The 24675-nt window shown below is 47.0% G+C and overlaps 1 protein-coding gene across 2 annotated transcripts in view; it reads right to left on the reverse strand.

Moving 5' to 3' along the window:
* PLOD2 (procollagen-lysine,2-oxoglutarate 5-dioxygenase 2) overlaps positions 1–24675 on the reverse strand; it is a 91889-nt gene that overhangs the window by 51612 nt on the left and 15602 nt on the right. For both annotated transcript variants that reach the window (XM_066241324.1, XM_066241323.1), the window contains exon 2: positions 2568–2659. In XM_066241324.1, coding sequence (XP_066097421.1) covers positions 2568–2659 — 92 coding nt within the window. The remainder of the gene's footprint in view (positions 1–2567; positions 2660–24675) is intronic.

Consider the following 24675-nt stretch of genomic DNA (forward strand, 5'->3'; position numbering starts at 1 on the left):
GAGGTGGCGGGCTCGAGTGCAGGCTCATCCGGCTTGAGTGTGGGGTTGCCGGCTCAGCACGGGACCACGGACAGGATCACATGGTCACTGGCCTGGGCCCAGTGTTTGCTGGGTTAAGCAGCAGTCAAGGCTCATAGGAGAAGCAATCAATGCACAACTAAAATGACGCAACTACAAGTTGATGTTTATCTCTCTCCCTTCCTGTCGCATTCTCTCTCTCTCTATAGCTTAAAAAAAAAAGTTTTCTGTATCTATAAGTCTGTTTCTGTTCTGCTTGTTGATTTATTTTGATTCCTTTTTTAGATTCAATTGTTAATACATATGTATTCATTGCCAGGAGAGGCCAAGCTGCAAACCAAGGTGGGTGGCTGCAGGAGCTGTGTGCCAGGCACCACCTAGCAAGAGGTCTGGGACACGCAGAGGCCAGATGCTGCTTGCTGGAGAGAATTAGGAAAGTCTGAAGCATGAGGCAAGAGAGGCCATTTGTACAGTGAAGCCACTGGAAATGGCTTGGGTGGGCACACAAGCTGGGTGGGGCAGGGTCTCAGGGAATCACCAGGGTAAGGCAAAGAGTTAGAGCCAGGCTGATGGACACTGAGACAGGGCACCTGCCTGCTGGCTCTGGGGCTGGGAGTGTCCCAGAAAAAGAACTCTGGCTTCTGCCAGCACTTGTGTCTGGGAGAAAGCTGCCCTCCCACCCCCAGCTCTTACTCTGATGTCTGACAGTCCAGTTCCTCCCCGTGCGCCCCTGGTGCCCTTCAAGCTGCTGCCCCAGTGCCAGAGCCCAGAGGGAGGGAGTCTGAGGCAGTCTGTGTGGGCCCTTTAAGAGGAACGCCTGGGACTCCAGCAGCTCCGTCTCCCTCAGCCACAGTCCCTGCTGGTTTTACAGTCAGAAGTTGTGGGGACTTCTCTTCCCGGCACTGGGACCCTGGGCTGGGGGCCTGGGCTGGGGCTGGGACCCCTCCCTCCTCAGGGGGAACCCCACAGCTGAGGTTTCCCTCCTGAGTCACCACACCTGGGTGTGGGACCAGCTCATTTGGTGTCTCTGCCCCCCCTACCAGTCCCGATGCGGCTTTCGCTTTTTAACTAATTTTCCCACTGAATTGAGAGAGAGAGGAAGGGTTAGAGAGAGACAGAAGCATCAACTCATTGCTCCACTCAAGCTGTTCCATTTCATTGTGTGCTCACTGACTGTTTCTCATTTGCTTCTTGTTCATCCCTGACCTGGGATCAAACCCATGACCTTGGGGCACCGGGAGGACATTTCACCCACTGAACCGCCTGGCCAAGGCATCTATTGATTTTTTTTTTAAATGTACTGATTGCTTTTAGGGAGAAGAAAAAAGAGAAGGTGAGGAGAGAAAGAAACACTGATTTGTGGTTCCACTGATTCCCCCATTCATGCTGATTCCTGCCTGTGTCCCCATGGGGGGACTGAACCGGAAACCTCAGCGTATCGGGAGGGCGCTCCAACCAGCCAAGCACTGGGCCCGGCTGTGCTGCTCCTTCCCGTCCCTCAGCGGCAGGCCTTCCGCTGAGCCAGATCCCAGGCGCCTGTGAACGGTGGCTGTTCTGACGTCACTGTGGGAAGGCTGGAGGACCACATTCACCTAGAACTACCATCGAGACTAGAAGTCCGGCTCCACCTTCTTCCTACATGACATATCGGAACAGCTTGATCTTCCCTAAGCAAAGATACCCCCCCCCCAACCTTTTTAAAAGTGTTTCGGGTTTTTAGGATTTTTTTAGTTGGTTTTTTTTTTTTTGGTTTTTTTTTTGGTAAATGTATAAATTTGTGTGCGTGTTTGTTTTCCTTCCTGAGATCCCTCCCCATTCTCCTCTTACTTGTGGAAGGAAAAAAAACAAACAAACCTGGCTAACAGATCCTTGTTTTTATTTAAAAAAAAAAAAATCAGTTTAAAAATCAATCAATAAATAAATGTAAAAAGCCTTTCCTAGCTCAGGCTTACTAGTTTTAACAAATTCCTGAGGTTTCCTCTGATCATTGATCAATGAGTATTCCCCGAGAGATGTCTTCTAAAATCTTTTTATATTTTTATAATGTCCCAAACTCCTCTAAAACAAACCAATAAAAAAACAAACAAACAAACAAAAAACAGGGAAAACAATTCATAACGGAACAGAAGGAGGAAGCCCCTTCTGTCCCGCCTCCAACTCTCTGTAAACAAAGAAACACACTAGGGCAGACAAAGAAAAAACTACTGCCCGATCTCAGTTATACTGCGCTTACACAAAACTCTCCAAACAAATAGAACTAGAAAAATACACATTTCTCTGTTATTGCGTAAACATGTGTATACAAAGCATTAGCACATATTAAGACATTCTTGTCAGAGTGGCAGAGTATGAACAAGGCCACAATGTGTCTTTGAAACAATCCAGTGTGTGTAAATTTCAATAGCAACCATGTAACCAAATCTCACCCTCCTTCTATGGATTGCAGGTTGAGTTGCTATTGTTACTGTGTTGTTGTTGTAAAAAAAAAAAAAGAGAAAGTACCATCAGCACATATTTTAACATCTCCACCAAGGAAAGATGTAACATACCTTCACAGTATAATTGAAGTATTTGGCTGACTGCATAAACCGATGAAATCCATCACTTTCTTTCGTTGCTACAGTGATGACTAATAATTTATCTGCAAAGACAGAAGAAAAGAACGGTAAGATGGTTTACCGAGACGGAAGCTCCAGGCTCCCACTTTTACAATCACCATAGTGACCTGAGGCCTCCCGTATCCGTGGGAAAGGTCGGGTTTGTTCATCTACATAAGGACGAACTAAGAGCTGTTGGGGGAAAAAAAACAAGCAATTCAAGCTGGTTACGGCACCGCCCAATGATGTTCCGTCAAACAAGAGATCCCCTTAATGGTAAGAAAGTGCAAGAACATTTTCAGCAAACCATGTCCTCAACAGAGAATATCAACACTAAATAAGGCCCTTCTGTAAAATATACAAAATTTTTATTCATAACGCCAAACTCTCTTTCATTATCACATCTTCACTGTCACTGTAAATTATCCACGAAGTCTGAAATCATCACATTGTATCACTCAAAATACCAAACATGCAATTGTGAAACTGGTCCTATCTTTTTTTTTTAATAAACTATGATAAATTGGGAGCAAATATTGAAACACAATCTTAGTTGTTCTTCCTAGTAATGAATTTTTGTACATGAAACATCTGTAAAAGCAACATTTACATCGCCTTCGATGCTTTATTTTTCTCTTTTAAAGGTTAAAAGGAGTCAAAGTCAGCCCCGCCCTAGTAAGTATACAGTTTTTAACCACCGTTTATACTGGATTTATTATTTTCAATCCAACAGAACACTCCCTCCTAGTAGAGAAGAAGATAGATTTAAGGAGTCATTTCAAAATACCTATAGAAACTGTTAAAGAACATGCTTATGAGGGAAAGACATGCTGTAAGTACATAAAAGAAACACCTGGCCTGACCATGTGGTGGCTCAGTTAACAGAGCATAGACCTGGGACACTAAGGTCCCAGGTTCAAAAAAATCCTGAGGTCGCTGGTTTGAGTGCGGGCTCACCAGCTTGAACACGAGGTCGCTCGCATGGAATCGTAGACATGTCCCCATGGTCACTGGCTTGAGCCCAAATGTCACTGGCTTGAAGCGCAAGGTCACTGGCTTGAGCAAGGAAGGGGTCACTGGCTCAGCTGGAGCCCCTCCGTTAAGGCACATATGAGAAAGCAATCAATGAACAACTAAAGTGCCGCAGCGAAGAATTGATGCTTCTCATCTCTCTCCCTTTCTGTCTGTCTCTCTTTCTATCTCTCTGTCTCGGGCTAGGACACTTTTTCTTTAACATAAGGACAAAGGAGGACCAGTGGACTAAGAAAGCAAAATTAACATCTTTTTCACACACTAGGCATTTGGTTAACACTTTCCTGTCATCAATAAGGAAAAATTCAGAGGTTCTTAAGGGTCGCCTAAACAACAGACAATCAGTGAAAATAGCATTAATGTATTATAGGAATCAAGTAAAAACAGTTTCATACGACCAAAGGTAACCAGCAAAATTTGAAAGTAAACCACAAAACATAAATAAGTGCAGTATACAGAAAGAAGTCATAAAGTCACAAATTCACTAGTCAACTCCAAAAAGGGAAACATTTCCATGAAGATAAGTATCAACATTCTTATTTTTTTCCTGTTCAGAGGCATTTCTCCCGTTAACAGTCACCACTGTGAGAAACAAATATTGAAGGAAAAATAAGTCATTTTCATCAAGTTGTCAGGCCCCCAAGTAAATAAATTTTAAGAGTATTTTGTCAATTAACTATCCTTTTTTATTTAAAAATTTTCATTTGTTAACTTTTTTAAGCCCAGCATTTTATTTATTTATTTTTCTGTTATTGATTTTAGAGCGCGCGCGAGAGAGAGAGAGAGAGAGAGAGAGAGAGAGAGACAGAAATACTGATCTGTTTCTGTATGTGCCCTGACAGGGGACTGAACTGGCAACCTCTATGCTTCTGGAAGATGCTCTAACCAGCTGAGCTACCCGGCCAAAGCTTGTTAATCTCTCAAACAGTGTTTTACTGCTTAAGAAAATCTGACATGTTGCCATTCACACACACACAAAAAAAAAATCTGAAATTGTGAATACCCGATTTTATTTATAAAGAACACGGTTTTTTACATTTCTTTTCTCGGTAATATGATGTCTATTTAAAGGTAGCTTTCCTTCTTAACGTTTCTACATATAAATCATAAGAATTAACTACAAGTCTAGGATTTTTAACTGCGTGGATTTTTATGCTTACCATGCCCAGTACAAACTTAACAGCAAGAATTTCATCATCCTTAATAGGAAAAGTACTGTGGGCCAAACCCAATGACTCAGAGGACGAAAGTAAAACTGTGTGGTCTGTCTGGCAATCTCCTGCCAAATAAGGACGACTGCTATTTCAATACTGTTGCGAATGACAGAAAATAATAACAGTAGTAATAATAACAAGTAATTTTGTTAAATGATGCCATGTTTAAATAACATCATCTACAAACACCCATCTTCTCCCACCTGCTAGTCAGTATCAGGACTGGGATGAGAAAGTTTTACTCCGCCAGGGGAAGTAGAAGGAAGTGCTGAAACGTACCACTCGCGAGCTCTCTCTCCAAACCAGCTCAAGAGTCCACCTCGCTCGCCCTTTGTGCAGTGTTCTTGCCACAAAAGTTAACCTACGTGCAATGCAAACTTCAGATTTCACTAAAATTTACACTACGAACTGACCTAAAATTTGAAGACAAGGCAACTGGCCTACAGACTCAATGGCACATTATGGGGAAAACAGGAAGGAAAAGTGTTACACCGTATTAACAGAATCCAGAGGGGATTCAACCGAAGGTGGATCACGAACTTCGATTGGGTCCTGATTTGAAAAATGTCACTGCAAATAAAAGTATTTTATGAGAAAACTTAGGAAACTTGAACACTCATTGGGTATTTGTTGATAATTAACATGCAAATGATATTGACTTTTTTAAAGTCCTTATAAAAATATTTTTTTTAAAAACAACAAGTTTTATAATCTAACAACAGATAGGTTACACAATGAAAGGATACAGTGTTTGCAATTTGTTTCAAAGTTAGTTGGGGTCAGATGGAAGACAACGGAGGAGGAGGAGGATTAAAGATTAAACAAGACTGGCCATACCTGAAGCCTGTGAAAACTAGATTTCTTTTGTATAGGTTTGGAAATTCCAGAAATTAAGAAAAGAGAGTTGGCATGACTGGGCAGTGGCACAGTGGATGAAGCATCGGACTGGGATGCAGAGGACCCAGGTTCAAAACCCCAAGGTCGCCAGCTTGAGCGCGGGCTCATCCAGCTTGAGTACGGGGTCGCTGGCTTAAGCGTGGGATCATAGATGTGACTCCATGGTCGCTGGCTGGAATGAAGCCCAAGGTCACTGGCTTGAGCCCAAGGTCACTGGCTTGAGCAAGGAATCACTTGTTCTTCTGTGCCCCCCCCCCATCAAGACACATATGAGAAAGCAATCAATGAGCACCTAAGGAGCCGCAATGAAGAACTGGTGCTTCTCACCTCTCTCCCTTCCTGTCTGTCTGTCCCCCCCCTCTGTCTTTGTCACACATACAAAAAAAGAAAGAAAAAAAAAAGAGAGCCTAACTTTATGCACAATCCCTAACATTCCAACCAGAAAGATGGCAAAAATACTCAAAATAACGTGTGTTTTTTTAACAGTCTACATCACCTAAGTAAAAGGAAAGATAGACCAGATAGAAAGCAGACATTTTCTAACCAAACAAAATTACAATAGTAAAACAACTAGAAGGAACACCCAATCCAATCCCTCCACCACTGACGTGATCACCTGAGATGACAGGGGGACAGGGGCTTACATGACAGGCACCCTGCGGACACCACCACCACCAGCGGGGAGGCAGAGAGACAGACTCCTGCATGCACCCAACCGGCGGTGGCCCAGGAAATGCAAGTGGAGGCTCTGCTGTGGCCAAACCCACCCTCCGCAGCCACTGTCCGCTCTGTTAGCAGATAGAACACAGCAGTGTGCACCAGCAGGGCGCGGCGTGTAGCGTGCGCAGATCAGGGCAGCCCCTTACTGACGAAAACCACATCACAGAAAATGAACAACAGAAAGCTTCTGTAATCGTCTTGACAAAGTCCCACATCATGCCCATCCGGAGAGGGAGATTTAATAAATGCCAAAGTGGCTAACCACTCAAACTCTCTACAAAAATCCAGAGGAATACCAGGACATCTCCAAAATAAAGGAGCTCGTTTATTTAGAGAAGCCAGCACAGGCTCTGACTCTCTTATGAATGCACTCAAATTTTTTTTTCTCTAAAAATTGCTGATGGGAGAGCAGAATTTATCAGTATTTAGTGATGGCCTCATTTTTGTTTCAAAGACAAACCGTGCGTTGAAAACAGAAAGTTTTGTTTGTTTGCTCAGCCCCAGCCTCCTGAGGTCAGCTGGATCGAGTGTCGTCCTGATACGACAAATTTCGGGTTTGGTTCCCATCAGGGCACATACAGGAATCAACCAATGAATGCATCGATAAGCGGAACAACAAATCAATGTTTCTCTTTCTCTTTCTCTTTCCCTCTCTCTCTCCACCATCCCCCCTCCCTTTTCTCTAAAAAAATAGTAATTTTTGCTATTATTGATAAAAAAAAACTAATAATTTTTTTTAAAAAGCATTTTTGAAAAAGTTTTTTGGTTTTTCTTTTGCTTCTATAGCCTGTCTCCAAACGGTGACGCAGCACCTAAAAACCAGCTGAACTTCATTCTCTTAATGACAGGCTTTGCACTAAGTACGTTGGCAGCAGTCCAGCTGCCTCTGACCCCGGCACTGAGGGAGAACCCTCCCCACTTCCCAGGTAACATTCTTTACGCAGCGTCCAAGCGGCCTTCATTATAAATCTGCAACTCAAGAAAAATGATTCTACTCCAGGAGCTCGGAGTTCACTGTCTCCCTCCGCAACGCACTCTCTTTCTAACCAGACACGTTCGGGAGTTGAGAGCAGGAGCCCTCGGCTGTTATCAAAGGAGCGTGTTTGCTAAGGATGCTGAGCAGAGCCCGGAGGTGCAGGGCAGTGACCTTCTGCTGTAAAAGGCACAAATAGTCAGTATTTTAGGCCTTGTGGCCACACCTCATCTCTGCCACCACTCTCCTTCTTTCTCTTTCTTCTTCTTTTAAACTCCTTAAAACTCTTTTCTTTTTAAATCTGTGGTTTTGTTTCATTGTTTTTGTTTTGTATTTCTCTCTCTCTCTCTCTCCTTCCCTTCTCTAAAATCAATAAACTATAAAAAAAAATAAAAAATAAAAGCCCTATGCAGTTAGCGTTATCTGCAATTCACCAATGAGGATGGTCAGGCGGAGACAGGTTAAGCAAGGTAGACAAAGTCCCCGATCAAGTTCCTGGCCAAGCCAGGAGTTGAACTTCGGTTACTCCTCAAAATCTACTTCTTTCCAATGGGTCACGTGGCTTTACCTGTGGTTGAGAAGTCAAGAGGTCCAGAGTAAGCTCTTCAGTTTCCTTATGTGTGCAGAAAACAGCGCAGCAAACCCTGAGAGGACCATTCTCACAAAGCCCTGCTTGCAGGTCCGTCCTCGACTGACATCTGCAAAATTAAACTTGTGCAGGGTTCTGACCGTCCTGGATGAGGACGGTTCATTGTGCTGAAGTTGCACAAACGCCTGTGTGCGTACCCTGAACCTGTGGTTTCCTTCTAGGAGCTGGGAATGCTGGTACAGACGCTGCCTGTGTGACCCGCCCCCATCGAAACCCTTGGGCACTGAGACTCTTTTTGTGTGTGTGTGTGTGTGTGTGTGTGTATTTTTCTGAAGTGAGAAGTGGGGAGACAGAGAGACAGACTCCTGTATGCGCCCAACCAGGATCCAGCTGGCATGCCCACCTAGGGGCGATGCTCTGCCCATCTGGGCTGTTGCTTTATTGCAACCAGAGCCATTGTAACCCCCGAGGTGGAGGCCACTGAGCCGTCCTCAGCACCCGAGCCAACTTTGCTCCAATGGAGCCTTGGCTGCGGGAGGGGAAGAGAGAGACAGAGAGAAAGGAGAGGGGGAAGGATGGAGAAGCAGATGGGCGCTTCTCCTGTGTGCCCTGACTGGGAATCGAACCTGGGACTTCCACATGCCGGGCAGATGCTCTACCGCTGAGCCAACCAGCCAGGACCAGGCACTAAGTCTCTTAATAAGACTACCTGACAAGTAACACGTCACGTGTGCTGTTACAGCTCGTTACCAGGGAAGTTACACAAACCCTGTGACTCTCCCAGGACAAGACTGTGGGCAGTTGGGTCTGGTTCCCTGGCCTGGACCCATGTGTCCATCCCCCATTGACGATTTAGCCCGGTAGCAACTCCTGGGACTAAATCCTGGCCATGAACATGACTGTAGGCTCCCTCTACCCTCTGAGTCCTCCTAGGAAATGGTTAAAACCTGCGTGGGAAGAAAGGCCCTTCCCACGACGCTTCTCACTGTAAGTGTTTGTCTGAAAGAGGTCCTGCAGGACGGCCTGGTTAGGTGTCTGGTCCAGGGCTCGGTACCGGGCTCTGGGCTCTGAAGCCAGGCTCTCTCGAGAGCTGTCGGAAACGCTTCCTGATCCAGACGGGCTCCAGGATTGAAGACTGCATTCCAGACGGCCCTGATACCCTGCTTCCTGCCGTCGAAGGGTCATTTCATTTTAACAGACACGCGGCCTCGTGAAGTCCAGCAAAACCCGCTTCTTTTAGAGAGCAAGCCACCCAGGTCCCACGGGGACAACAATCTGGTCCTGAACTGAGGACTCCCAGGGGCTGAGAACAAGGCTTCCGCGGGGTTTGTGGCGCAAGGGCGCCGGCTCGTTCCACTGAGTCACCCACACACGACGGCACACTGCAGCCTTCCAGCCTCGGCGGCCAAGAAAACGCTTCATTTTTGTGGCCGCGTTGAAAGAAAAGTCAAGGCGGAAAAATCCTCAAGAGCAATTCACACAACTTCAACCAGGGGGAAAAAAAATACTAAAATAAAAGAAGCGTCCCAGAGACATCAGGAGATTCTTCAGCATTTCGCTAGTGAAGGGGAAAGGGGAATAGTTAAAGAGAAAAAATAGCAACTTTCTACCGCGAAGGCGACCGAGGACACGTGCTCCCACACGCGGGCGTTCGGATGGGGCCCGAGCGTCCAGCCGGCACGTGGACCACACACAGGCACCCGGCACACTGGACGTGCCCTGAGGCTTGGGGGGCAGGGGGGGCAGGGTGCGGGCTGCCCAGGACGAAGGAGGCGGCCGGAACACAGCGCTCTCCGGTCTAACGCATGGGAAGTCCCGGGCACAGAGGGACGGGTGGGTCATCCCAGCGTGACGTGCCAGGTGAGTACCGCCCCAGACGTGCAAGAGACCGGCTGAGAAACGGCCCAGGACACGGACGGGAGAAGGGCAGACCCTTCTAGAACCAGAATGTCAATCAACACCCAATGCCCAGGGAAGTGGGCGGGACCAAGACCTCCCGAGGCCTCAGGCACTTCGTAGACCAAAGTGGGCTGGGACCAACTCCGTCCAGCGTTAGAAAATCAAATCCGAATACACCTTTTTAAACTATTTTTTAAACTTAAAAAAAAAAAAAAAAGAGGACACATGCTAAAATTAAAAGGCTTTTTTTCTTTTTTAGGTTTTCTGATTTTCCTTTGAGTTACCCACCTTTTCGGAGTATGCCGTATCTCTCCATGTATAAGATGCACCCTTTTACCAAAAAATTGGGGGTCTAAAAACTGGGTGTGTCGTATATCGTGGTTGTACTTTTTTTTTTAACTTGCATTTTCTGCTTTTTCGCACTTGTATAAATTTTATGATGAATAAAACTTGAGTTCCGTAACTTTATGTAATACGGGTTTTGTGGGGTTTTTTTTTCAATTTTCAGGCCCCCCAAATTAAGGTGTGTCTTACACAGGGGAGCGTCTTATACATGGGGAAATATGGTATATACACACGTATAGTTTGTCTACTGGGTAACCTAGTACGGAATGGAAGACAGATTTCAAGACAGAGGCAAAAGGGCTATTAATACTATCCTCAAGAATTCCTCACAGCTAGGGACAGTTGAAGAATTAAAAAGGTTTTCATCTGAAAAAAATTTTACAAAGAAAAAGATTCACCATCTCCTCATTTTTGAAGAGGAAAATCCATTTGATTTTCTCTCTCTCTTCCTTTACAGGGAGGGGATGACTGGCTGAGGGAAGAATTGATGGAGAAGAAGAGGGTTGTGTATTGGCGCTGCGTTCGTCCATTCGGACTGCTATCCCACCTCCCACAGACCCGGTGGCCTGTAACAACAGAAATGTATTTCTCGCGGTTCCGGAGGCTGGAAGTGCAAGGTCACGGCGTCCGCACAAGCAGGTGACAGGGACAGCCTTCCTTCTTCCTGGTGCACAGCCAGCACCTACTTGCTCTGTCCCCACAGGGTACCAGGGGCCGGAGCCTCTCTGGACCCTTTTCTTAAAATTTTTTTTTAAATTTTTTAATTTTATTTATTCATTTTTAGAGAGGAGAGAGAGAGACAGAGAGGGGTAGAGAGAAGAGAGAGACAAAGAGAGAGAGAAGGGGGGAGGAGCTGGAAGCATCAACTCCCATATGTGCCTTGACCAAGCAAGCCCAGGGTTTCGAACCGGCGACCTCAGCATTTCCAGGTCGACGCTTTATCTACTGCACCACCACAGATCAGGCTGGACCCTTTTCTAATAAAACCACTAACCCCGTCTGTGAGGACGCTACCCTCATGACTGAAGCAAAGGTCCCACGTTCTAATACTTTCTATCCCCTTGTGGGGTTAGGACCTCAAGATACGAATTTGAAGCGTGGGGGGGCGGGGCACGCACGCTCAGACTGTAGCCAATCCGAGGTTCAGGTAAAAGAACGCGCGTGGGCGGTGGGCGGGCTTTTCTCGCAGAAGCACTTTTACCATCTTTCCAAATCTTCACACACAGAGCACAGGACCGTTTCCCAGGATTTACGAGCTAGTGAGCACACTCCCTCTTTTCAGAAGTTACGAACTCTGCAGCTTGGATGTAATTTTAATGTCGAGGGGAAAGGGAGCGGCCCCTCTCCGACAGCGCAGACTTTCACGGGCTGAGTTCCAAGGGGTTCAGAGGTTGCGGGGCGTCCTCCCGCACAGAAAAACGCACCAGCACCGAGAACCTCCCTGGAGCGGGGCCGCTGCACCCGTCTGCTGACCGAATGGTTTCACTGAGACCAGGAACTGCCCGCCAGAAGTCTGGTCCGACGGTTGTTTTCACTCAAAAAGCTTCCGTCTCTTGCTTTATAGGTCCTAAAAATATTGGCCACACTCAGAAGCAAAGAGCATCGACAGTAAACTTAACAACCAGAACAAAACAGCCGGGGCTGAGAGAACACATTCCTGCTACTCTGCTTACAGATGAGGAGTGGGCGGAGTCCACCTTGTGATGGACTTGCGGTTGAACGAGCCATGCTCCAAGGGAGAGGTGTAAGGGCATGTGCCTAGAACAAGATGACTTACTCGTCTCCATAGAACAAAAAGGAAACCTTTTCTAAGTTTGCCTAACCTAAAGGAATAAAAATCAATAAATGTGGAATGTAAAATTAAGAGCAGAATGGTCAATCACAAAATAAAATATATTCACTGTAAGAATAAGGGGCTATGCCTGACCAGGTGGTGGCGCACTGGATAGAGTGTCGACCAGGGACGCTGAGGATCCAGGTCTGAAACCCTGAGGTCGCGGGCTTGAGCGCAGGCTCACCAGCTTGAGCGTGAGATCATAGATATGACCCCATGGTCACTGTCTTGAGCCCAAAGGCTGCAGGCTTAAAGCCCAAGGTTGCTGGCCAGAGCACTGGTTTTGCTGCAGCACCCTGGTCAAGGCACATATGAGAAGCAAGCAATGAACAACTAAAGTGCTGCAACTATGAGTTGACGCTTTTCAGCTCTCTTTCTTCTTGTCTATCCCTGCCTGTCCCTCTCGCTCTTAAAAAACAAAAACAAAAAACAATAATGGTTTCTGGCTGTACCATAAAGAAAATGATAGCACAGTTTACCCCAAGTTACGAGGCTGTAGTGTCAATGTTGCATCCATAGGAGGTGTATGACAACCCTCCGCTGTTTCCCGACAGCCCACCCGTGTCACTCAGCTCACACCTCTCTTACCAGTGTCCAAACACAACTCACTCTTTTATTCAGGGTTGCTTAAATAGGCATGCGATTGTTGTGTCTAATTTAAAAGTTCATGATTCAGTGTTCTAATTCAATATAATGCTATATAGCCACATCCCCCCTCAAAAAAACTTTTTTTAAATAAAAGTGGACGTGATAAACTGTGTCGTGGCTGTAACAGAAACAAAGGAGAAGAGAAAAATCCTAACTTCCATTCACCGTCTTCGAGTATCTTCAGACACAGGAAAACATTGCTTCTGCCACTGCACCTCGCCATGGACACAGGACACTTTGTAAAAAGAGGCATTTTCTATTCCACCCGCCTTGCAGCAAACTAGCTCGTTTCACCTGAGCAGGGGCCCGTCCCTCAGACTGTGGGGAGAGTTTTGTGGCATCTGTTTCCGCAACTCAGAATCCCTCTGCCCCACCCCACCCCACCCCACCGCGTGCTAATTCCCCACACGGTTCAACCAGTGGAAGCCGCCATGTAACAGACTACTTGAAAACAGAATCCATATATGAGAGAGTTCAGGGACATAAAACTGATGGTCGATGATCTGGTATCGACACCTACAGATGTCTTCTAAAGCAGTGGTCCCTAACCTGTTCTGGGCCACGGACCGGTTTAATGTCAGAAAATATTTTCACAGACCGACCTTTAGGGTGGGACGGATAAATGTATCATGTGACCGAGACAAGCGTCAAGAGGGAGTCTTAGATGGATGTAACAGAGGGAATCTGGTCTTTTTTTAAAAAATAAAACATCGTTCAGACTTAAATATAAGTAAAACAGAAATAATGTAAGTTATTTATTCTTTCCCTGTGGACTGGTACCAAATGGCCCACAGATGGGTACTGGTCCACGGCTCGGGGGTTGGGGACCACTGGTCTAAAGAATTATGACACGACTCTAAAAACAAACAAAAAAATTGTAAAAATGGAGCTTTAGTATTCATGTTGGCCTGTAAACTGTCAAACTGTCATAAATTTTCATCTTTCTGCAAAAGAAATGTCTTTTCTTTGCTTTCTTTTCTTTTTTCTTTTTTTTTTTCTGGAGAGCATCCCAGAAAAGATCAGAAACGTTCCAGCATTCACAGTGCCAAGTCAGCGGTTTCAGAATATGTACTTCTGCACACAAGACCGCTGTCGGCTCTGTGACTCAGTTTCTTGCGCTAGGAGAGGCTGTGGGACCCGGTTCTTTCCCGGCAGATGCTCCCGGAATCTCGCTGACTTCCCTCGGAAACACCAATAATATCGCTATGACGATGCTTCAAGAGATACCTTAGTACCTCTGTAAGCAAATACCCTTTAGACCCGTTGTGCATGCATTTTTTTTTTGATTTTACATACGTATGTGAGATATTTTCAAATGATTGACCTATAATTTAACCACCATGCTACTGCCAGATGTTGACACTGCTTCTCATCTGATGCTAGGTGGCTCAGTTGGTTAAAGCGTCATTCTGACACGCCGAGGTTGCAGGTTTGAACCTTGGTCAGGACACAAGAATCAACCAATGACAGGAGGAATGGTAGAACAAACTGATCTCTCTCTCTCTCTCTCTCTCTCTCTCTCTCCCTCTCTCTCTCTCTCGCCCCTTTCCTTTGTCTCTAAAAATCAATTTTAAAAAAACCTGCAACTGATAATGATACATAAGTAACTTTTTGCAGGAATGGTAGAACAAACTGATCTCTCTCTCTCTCTCTCTCTCTCTCTCTCTCTTTATTTTACTTCATCCGTAAAATAAATTCCACGTAGAAGTTCTGAGTGAAACATGTTCCTCCCACTTGCCATCTATGTTTTGACGCCCTTTGGACCGTTCAGGGTTTGCGGGCAGACTCTTATTCCAGCGGCACTGTGTTTATCTACCACTGACTCTGACCTCTTCTGGGTTCTGGGTTCTGTGACAGATACTATAGGGAAGGTCTTCCACACGCTGCACAAGTAAGTGTGAAACTGGGATGGCTGGAGTACTTGGATTAAATAAATTAAGTCTATCTACATGATAGACATTATTAATAATAATAATAATAATATTAGTAGTAGTATTTTAGCAACTACTATGTCATCCTTTTACTCAAATTTTTTAATTGCTTCATAGTGCATTTAGAGTAAGAGCGAGAATCTTGACCCAAACCAGCGAGGCTCTGGTCCGTGTAGAAAGTCTGGCTTTTACTCCAGATGCACTACGAAGCTATCAGAAAATCCTGAGGAAAGGACAGCACAATACTGCCCCAGCAGACAGCTCAGCTGCTTAGAGCATCACCCCAAACCGCAGACATTGCTGGTCCGATCCCTGGTCAGGGCACATACAGGAACAGATCTATGTCCCTGTCTTTTACTCCAGATGCACTACGAAACTATCAGAAAATCCTGAGGAAAGGACAGCACAATACTGCCCCAGCAGACAGCTCAGCTGCTTAGAGCATCACCCCAAACCGCAGACATTGCTGGTCCGATCCCTGGTCAGGGCACATACAGGAACAGATCTATGTCCCTGTCTTTTACTCCAGATGCACTACGAAGCTATCAGAAAATCCTGAGGAAAGGACAGCACAATACTGCCCCAGCAGACAGCTCAGCTGGTTAGAGCATCACCCCAAACTGCAGACATTGCTGGTCCGATCCCTGGTCAGGGCACATACAGGAACAGATCTATGTCCCTGTCTTTTACTCCAGATGCACTACGAAGCTATCAGAAAATCCTGAGGAAAGGACAGCACAATACTGCCCCAGCAGACAGCTCAGCTGCTTAGAGCATCACCCCAAACCGCAGACATTGCTGGTCCGATCCCTGGTCAGGGCACATACAGGAACAGATCTATGTCTGTCTGTCTGTCTCTCTCTCTCTCTCTCCCCCTTTCTCTGTCCCTAAAATCAATAAATAAGAATAAAAACAATATTTTAAATTAAAGAAAAGAGGGTGACATAATTCTACTATTATTAGCAATGGTAAGTGTCTATCATGTCGGTACAATCGACATATGTAATTCATTCTGATTTCAAACGTACGTTGTGTTGCCCAAAGTTAACTAGAGTACACATGTCAGGGCCTAAATTTGAACCCAGGCAGCCCAGCTCCAGGGCTGGTGCCCGTAACTGCTGTTCAAGCACCACATCCCATGATGCAACTGGAATTTCACAGGACTGCTTGGGCTGCTATGACTGAGGGTAAAACGAGGAAGCCCGAGGGCGGCACTTACTGCAATCTCGACAAGGGGTGACGGTGACAGGGACAGGGACCCAGGAGCAGCTGTCAAGAAGGTAAAAGGGCCTGACCAGGTGGTGCAGTGGATAGAGCGTCGGACTGGGATGCCGAGGACCCAGGGTAGAGACCCCGAGGTCGCCAGCTTGAGTGTGGGCTCATCTGGTTTGAGCAAAAGCTCACCAGCTTGGACCCAAGGTCACTGGCTTGAGCAAGGGGTTACTCGGTCTGCTGAAGGCCCGTGGTCAAGGCACATATGAGAAAGCAATCAGTGAACTAAGGTGTTGCAATGCACAACAAAAAACTAATAATTGAAGCTTCTCATCTCTCTCCGTTCCTGTCTGTCCCTGTCTATCCCTCTCTCTGTCTCTCTGTCTCTGTAAAAAAAAAAAAAAAAAAGAATTCTTAGATCCACAAAGCACTTTCCATGAAGCCTTTCCAGGCATTGAGCATCCCAGTCTGTTAAACCATGGAGTTTCTGTTCTTTCTCTAAACACTTTTTAATAGGAATCAGGACACAAAATGCTATAATGAAGCAAAGCATACCAAACAAATATAATCTCTTACTGATGTTTTATGACTACTTCGTACTGTACTCTCTAGTAACAGAGTAATTCTTACTGTATCTCTAGTAATACAAGTAATTCTCCCCCAAATGCACCTAATTCTACAGGGTTTTTTGTCCCCATAATAAGTGGCTCAAGAAAAACACGTTTCCCACCAGCTGTCTCTGACCTTAACTGTCCCGGCCAGTCTCCATTCTGGTGGCTCCGTGTCGCTACGCCTGCTACGGCAACGTCTCCAGTGTACTGAGTGGTGGACAACTCATGTGTTCATACTGGGCATTAAATAAAGTCAGTATAGTGGCCTGAGCTGTGGTGGCACAGTGGATAAAGCGTCAACCTGGAAATGCTGAGGTCGCCGGTTCGAAACCCTGGGCTTGCCTGGTCAAGACACATATGGGAGTTGATGCTTCCAGCTCCTCTCCCCCTTCTCTCTCTCCGTCTCTTCTCTCTCTCTCTCTCTCCCTCCCTCCCTCCCTCTCCTCTCTAAAATGAATAATAAAAAAATAAAAATAAAAATAAAGTCAGTATATGGTTTCCTTATCTTTAATCAGAAACAATAAAAAGAAACAACTGGAGGTTTCAGATTAATTATGGGCAAAAGGTACCAATTTAACTGCTAGGAATAAACTTGCTATATTTCATAAAGTCATCACCAATAAAAGGATCACTACCCACTGAGGTAGTTAGAAATTTAGCTTGTAGCCCTGGCTGGTTGGCTCAGTGGCAGAGTATCGACCTGGCTTGTGGAAGTCCTGGGTTCAATTCCCAGTCAGGGTGCACAGGAAAAGTGCCCATCTGCTTCTCCACCTCTCTCTCTCTCTCCCCTCTCTCTCTCCCCCTCTTCTCCTCCCACAGCCATGGCTCCATTGATTCAAGCACCTTGGCTCCAGGAGCTGAGTGAGGATAGCTCTGTGGAAACTCTACCTCAGGTGCTAAAAATAGCACAGTTGCAAGCATGGCCCAGATGGGCAGAGCATCAGCCTCAGATGGAGGTTGCCGGGTGGATCCCAGTCAAGGCACATGTAGGAGTCTGTCTATTTCCCCTACTCTCACTTTAAAAATAAAATAAAGACTTAAAAGAGAAAAGAAATTTAACTTGCATCTTAAACTGCAGACACCCCACCACCCCCACCCCCGCCACCAGATGCAGTTTTACAAAATACAATCTAACATTAGGGCGGTTCTGGCTTTCACTGAAGGAAAAGTCAGGCTGACCTAAAACATTCTCAGGCCAACAACGCCACGAAACCTGTCAGGCTTCCACGGCATGTGGTGAAAAGGCCGTGTCGCTTTGATAATTATGAGAACGGCATGAAAAACATTCAAAAGCTCCCATGGAAGAGAAAAATACACACACTTATACATGCACACACCCCACCTACAAATTCTTCTGCCCAAAACTAAAACAGGCCGTAGCTGAAGAGGAAAGAACCCTTCAGCCGTAAACTCCACATGCTTCTTCCGTGAGGACAGGAATTCTGGACCCCTGGTGACGGCTCATGACCTTTCAAAAATACCGATGCCCAGGCAGGACCCACCTCGGCCAGACCAATGAATCATTCAGAATTGTTGGGTGTTTCCTACTTCCCAGTGCAGAGAGGCAGATCACGGTGGTCAGAGAGAAACTCCTGGGAACCACAGGGCGACCATGGAGGTGGGGGACACCTGGGAATTTCAGCCTTGGTTTATACTCTGGAACTAGAGACTTAAACCCCAACTGCATTCACTCGGAACCCGACAAACAACCCTCCTCGGGGGCTTTCACCTTCATGTCTTCAACAAAAAAGTTCTAGACTGTTCTCTGTGAACCAGGCACTGTGTGAAACACTAAGAGAGTCAGCGTAAAAATGCAGGACAATGTAAACTCCAGGAGCTAATTAATTAACGCATAACACCCCCCCCCCCATTCCTAGTTCACACAAATTGTTAGTAAGCATTCAATAAATACGCTGAGGAGGAAGCCAGGAAGGAAGGAAGGGATGCAACAGGAACTTTTGGGAGAATGGATCACTACCTTCACAGATCTTACAACATATTGGGGGTGGGGGATGCAGACAGCAAGCTCATAATCGCAGGACAAAGTGTAGGTGGAAATTGTGGTCAACGGGAAGGATAACTTCAAAGCAAGAATAAGGTGAGGGATTTTAACAGAGGAAATCTGTTTGAAACCGGAAGTTTAGGGAAAAAGTCAGGGCCCTGGCCAGGTAGCTCAATGGAAAGAGCATCTTCTTGGTGCACCAGAGGTCGTGGGTTCGATCCCAGGTCAGAGCACAGATGAGAAGCAATCAGTGAGTACATGACTAAATGCAACAACTAAGGTGAACAAGGAGTTGATGCTTCTCTCTCTCTCTCTCAAATCAATGGAAAAAATTAAAAAAAAAAAAAAAAGGTCAGGAACTCACGGTATAATTGGTCCTGTAAAGAAAGATAAGTTTGCCCTGGCCGGTTGGCTCAGCGGTAGAGCGTCGGCCTGGCGTGCGGGGGACCCGGGTTCGATTCCCGGCCAGGGCACATAGGAGAAGCGCCCATTTGCTTCTTCATCCCCCCCCCTTCCTCTCTGTCTCTCTCTTCCCCTCCCGCAGCCAAGGCTCCATTGGAGCAAAGATGGCCCGGGCGCTGGGGATGGCTCCTTGGCCTCTGCCTCAGGCGCTAGAGTGGCTCTGGTGGTGGCAGAGCGATGCCCCCGGAGGGGCAGAGCATCGCCCCCTGGTGGGCAGAGCATCGCCCCTGGTGGGTGTGCCGGGTGGATCCCGGTCGGGCGCATGCGGGAGTCTGTCTGACTGTCTTTCCCCGTTTCCAGCTTCAGAAAAATACAAAAAAAAAAAAGAATAAGGTGAGGGATTTTAACAGAGGAAATCTGTTTGAAACCGGAAGTTTAGGGAAAAAGTCAGGGCCCTGGTCAGGTAGCTCAATGGAAAGAGCATCTTCCTGGTGCGCCAGAGGTCGTGGGTTCGATCCCAGGTCAGAGCACACATGAGAAGCAATCAGTGAGTACATGACTAAATGCAACAACTAAGGTGAACAAGAGTTGATGCTTCTCTCTCTCTCTCTCTCTCTCTCTCAAATCAATGGAAAAAATTTAAAAAAAAAAAAAAAAAGGTCAGGAACTCACGGTATAATTGGTCCTGTAAAGAAAGATAAGTTCACATAAAGAAACATGCTGTTTATATAAGGAAATAGAATTATAGTGACAGCCCAGTAACACTGGTGTCTCAGGGGCCCCTCTTTGCCAGATCCCAATTATTTTTTTCATTTCTGTCCTTAGAGAGAGAGGATTGGTCCCAATCTCCCTTTCTGTGTCACTGACCAAATGTCCCTGTCAAAAAAACGCAATGTACCAGGTTACAATGTAACACAATGTCTCACATTTCAGAAAGATGAAGCAGATACAGACCCATCTGCAAGTAACTCTAAATCAGACACAAGGGAGGCTACAGTCTACGGTTACTTAATAGCCTTTATTTAAAACAATGATTTTTTTCTATACCTCTAGCCTACATCAATATGCGTATTTCCATGTGTCAGTAAATAGAAAACTATGGAATCCAACCAATTTCCTTGGGTCCATTATCAAAACGAGTGCCCACTTCACTGTCCGGCAGTTCCAACCACCCCCTCCTGGTACTTCTTTCAACTACTTTTTCCTCTCTTCGCTGATTCCTATCCCATCTTTTTCCTTTTCCTTCCTCCAGCTACTCCAGAAAATGAATTGCCATGCATTAGAAATCACCCAGAAACTTTTTTGTGATTTGCAACTACAGAGTAGCTGCATTTTTATGTAAAGGATGGTCCAGTTGAAAGTACTACTAAAACCCAAACCTCTTATATTACAAGAGGAATTTCCCCCATTGAGCTAAATGGAGACCGAGCCAGAGGAGAGGGTTTCCCAGGGCTTGCCTTTCCACGTGATGTAAGCCGCATGCACACCAAATAAAACGGGCTCAATTCAAAACAAAGCTTTTTCGTTCGTCACAGGCATCCATCACCCGAGAGGGGAACCGCCAGCGTCAGCACATTCCGATCTGTCCAACCAAACGCTGCAGGGCCCCGGTGCAAACCGCCGTGACGCCGCCTCCTGGCAGCAGCCCTGATCTCAGAGTCTGAGAGCCGTGAAGCCAGAGCTACCCCCCCTCCACGGATCCCCCTCCTCCTTGGTCTGGTTATAGGACAATTTCTATAAACCTTTAACAAAAACAAAAAAGCCTTCCTGCGCGGGTTCCGTGACTTCTCGGCACTGTCCTGCTGTCCACGTGTCCGCCGCGCGCTCCCAGGGCGCGGAGCTGCTGCCCGGCCTCCTTCCCGGGGGTTCACACCCCGACGCCCCTCCAGCGTGACCGCTGCAGGGGCCTGTTTCCCAGCACAGCACTCGGCTGCGTCCACACTCGGATAACGACGCGCTCTACATTCGAACCGCGGTCAAGGAACGGTCACGTGGCCACCCAAGTCTCCCGAGGAAGGTCCAGTCCGTGCCAAACAAGAGTGAGGACTCGGAGACCGTCAGGCGGAGGGCAACCCAGCTGGTGCAGATCGGGGCCAATTCGCGTCAACGCCTCTGTTCCTGGCAAACTCCCCGGCTCCCACCTGGACCCTGGGCTAGCTAGCCACCTCCCTGCATCCACCCCCACCCCGACTCCGTCTCCCGGGCACACCGCCCACTCAATGACACGGCCACACTCCAGCAGCCAGGGTGACAAGTCCTGCAACACAGCCACCCAGCCCAGGGCCAGTGGGGAGGAGGGGGCTGACATCCCAGCCCTCCTCCATGTAGAGGAGGTAACTTCTTCTGAGGCACACGGATCTTGTCCCCTTTGCCCTCAGAATATTCCAATGCTGGTGGAGAGGAGGAGCGAGAGGGATTGAGCAAAAAAGAAAAGAGAGAGAGAGAAAAAGCAACTCATGGCCCGCCACAGCAGCGTGGGGACCTGGCTTGGGGGGAGGGGGCGAACACACAGCACAGATGTCATGCTGGGGAACTGAGCACTAGAAACCTGGATCATTCTGTTAACCAGTGTCCCCCAAAAAAGTTCAATAGAAAAGAGAAATAATGAGAGAATATTCCAATGGTTTCCTTCCTGCTTTCAAATTCCAACTCCTTGCACCGTCCCCACATCCCTTAGAGTCTGGTCCTGCCTGTCGTGCGGCCCTCTTCCACCTCCACACCCCCCCCCACGCACCCCCACTGCAGGCACCCCGGGCACGGCCCCTCTTCCGGGTCACGTCGAGCACAGCCGGGCTCAAGGTGACGGCACCGGTGAGTCCTGCTGTTCCCGCCGCCTCCTTCAGATCTCGGCTCCCACGGAGCCGCCGCCACGGGACGCCTCCCTGGAAACCAGTTCTGACCTCAGCACTAGGATCCCTAAACCTGTTCTATCCTCCTCCGTAGGGCTCGTCTCCCCGAGCACATCGGTGTCTTGCCCTTCTTCACGCCACGAGAATGTGCACGTCACGGCGGGGACTCTGCGGCTCACAGGAGAGACACCAGTGACAAAAAAATAAAATAAAATAAAGGATTACGTGGCAAAAAATTTTCAAGTAAAAACCATTGAAAATAAATCTATAATTATGAAGTACCGTTATGGTGATCCTCAAAAGTTTTCTTTTGTACTTTTTCTTTCATGAATATTGAAAAAGTGAAGTCAAATTAAACCCTTCCTTCCTCAATGAGTCAGAATCGCTCCCTATCTCTCACCTCCTCAAATTCCCGAGGTTTTAAGTAAGACCCAGTTGTTGCATCTCAGAAAAGTGACGGAAGCCAGTTAAATATTTACTGAAAATTAATAGTGTTGTAAAAGATGAAACCACTAGGACACTAAGAAAATGCCTAAGTAGCCGAAAGTCAAGCAAACACTATAAAACTGTGATTGGAGATAAGCCACACTACGCTGCCCCCACAGAAGTTAGTGAAAGGAGGATGGAGGGAGAGGAATCCCTTTTACTCTGTTGTCTCTCCTTTATGGGTTTATTTTCCCTACAACTTTCTCCAGTTGTTGTTCTTCCTGAAACCCGAGAAAGCACTCAGTAACATGAGAACTTTATAACAGGACCCCATGTTAACAAGCAGAGCGGGTGTTTCATGGACTGCTGAGGCCATCACTGCCTCCTGACTGTCAAAACCATATCGTGGCCCTGGCAGTTGGCTTGGTGATAGAGCATGGGCCCGGCACGTGAATGTCCTGGGTTCAATTCCCAGTCACGGCACACAGGAGAAATGACCATCTGCTTCTCCACCCCTCCCCTTCTCACTTCTCTCTCTCTCTCTCTGTCTGTCTCTCCCTCTCTCACTCTCTTTCTCTCTCTCTCTCTCTTTCTCTCCTGCAACTACAGCTCAATTGGAGCAAGTTCGCTCCAGGTGCTGAGGATGTCTCCATGGCCTCCGCCTCAGGCACTAAGAAGAGCTTGGTTGCTGAGGAACAGGGCAACACCCCAGATGGGCAGAGTATCACCCCCTAGTGGGCTTGCTGGGTGGATCCTGGTTGGACTGCATGCAGGAGTCTGTCTTTGCCTCCCCTCCTCTCACTGAATTAAATATATATATATATATATATATCATAAAATTCTAAAGTTATAGAATAAATTTGTCAAGCTTCAAGAAGAACAATTACTGAACAAAGTCATGGGGAAAAGAGAGAGATTAGAGTGATCTTTCCCCAACTCCCTTGGAGTTAGGTGAGCTTCTAGGTGAACATCACGGCCCTTTGTTCAGCTGCACTTCTCTGACAGCTGGAAAATAAGACTGTCTCCTCCCGCACCTCGTGGGGCCATTTCTATTGGTAAGCAACTTCCAGAAGATGCGGGGCTCACTCCACATTAGTGTTCCAGCCACCTACTTTGTACAGGGAGGAGGAGAGGGAGGGAAGGAAAAGGAAGGAGGGAGGGAGGGAGGGACAGATGGGGGACAGGGAAAGAAGAAAGAGAGAAAGAAGGGGAGGAGAGGGAAAGAGGAAGGAAGAAAGACAGAGGGAGGAAGGCGGATAGATACCTGGCAGAGGCAATAGATTCTGCTTCCTGGAATCTGGTCACCTGCTTCCTGATCCCTGACAGACAGTGACAGTTTGGAACACGGCAGTTCTCCTGTGGGACTCCTGACTCCCCGACTGGGGTGACGGCAGCTGCCTCCGAATCTGGTTGGCCCCCTCTGCTGCGCTCGGAGGGAGGGATGAGGCTCAGCCTGAAACCCACTCTTCCCGCCTTCCCGGTAATTCCACAGCCCGTCCTTTACTTTTGTGAAACCCCTTCTGCTCCAGATCTCTTAACTGGTTTCTCTTCCCTGAGGGGAACCCCGCCAGACAGGGGTGCCCACTCCTCTCGTCAGCTGTGAGTGGGGCAAACCATGGGTGACAGACTAGCCCTCTGTAGGGTCTACTGGTAAAGAAACTTCCAGAGCGAGTCAACAAAACGGTATGTTCCCGGCGTAATAACAGACAAACAGACCAAGGGAACCACGTGAGGAGCCCAAATGCATCTGTGGTCAGCGAAGGCGTGACCAGAGAGCCAAGAAGGGGCAACGGAGAAAGGACAGTCTTGTCAATAAACGGTGCTGGCCTCACCGGACAGTCACACAGAAAAGAATGAATCTGAACCCACCTCTGACACTGCTCAAAAAGTTAACTCAAAATGCATTAAAGACTTAACACTGAGACCTAAAACCACGAGGAAAAAAAAAAGAGCCAATTTAAATATGGGCAAAGGACCTGAATATAGACAGTTCTCCAAAGAAGACATACAGATGGCCAACGGGAATCAGAAAAAGATGTTTAACATCACTAGTAATTAGGAAAATGCAAATTAAAACCACAACGAGATGTCACCTCATACCAGTCAGAAATGGCCAGGATGAAAAAAAAACAACACAAGAGATGAGTGCTGGAGAGGTTGTGCAGCATACAGAGCCCTCCTCCCTGCTGGTGGGAAGGCAGGCTGGTGCAGCCGCCATGAAAAAACAGTACGGAGGCTCCTCAAATGTAAAAACAGAACTGCCGTAGGACCCAGTAACCCCACCTCTGGGAATACAGCCCAAGGAAACAAACACACTAATTCAAAAAGATAATCTGCGCCTCCCTGTGCACAGCAGCATTCTTTACAACAGTGACGACAGGAACACAACGTGAGGGCCCAGGGACGAACAAATGGGTGAGCAGGTTGTGGTCTGTCATCAATGGACCATTATCCCAGCATTTGAAAAAGCAAGGAA

The sequence above is a fragment of the Saccopteryx bilineata genome, chromosome 8 (assembly GCF_036850765.1).
Source record: "Saccopteryx bilineata isolate mSacBil1 chromosome 8, mSacBil1_pri_phased_curated, whole genome shotgun sequence".
Taxonomy (NCBI): Eukaryota; Metazoa; Chordata; class Mammalia; order Chiroptera; family Emballonuridae; genus Saccopteryx; species Saccopteryx bilineata.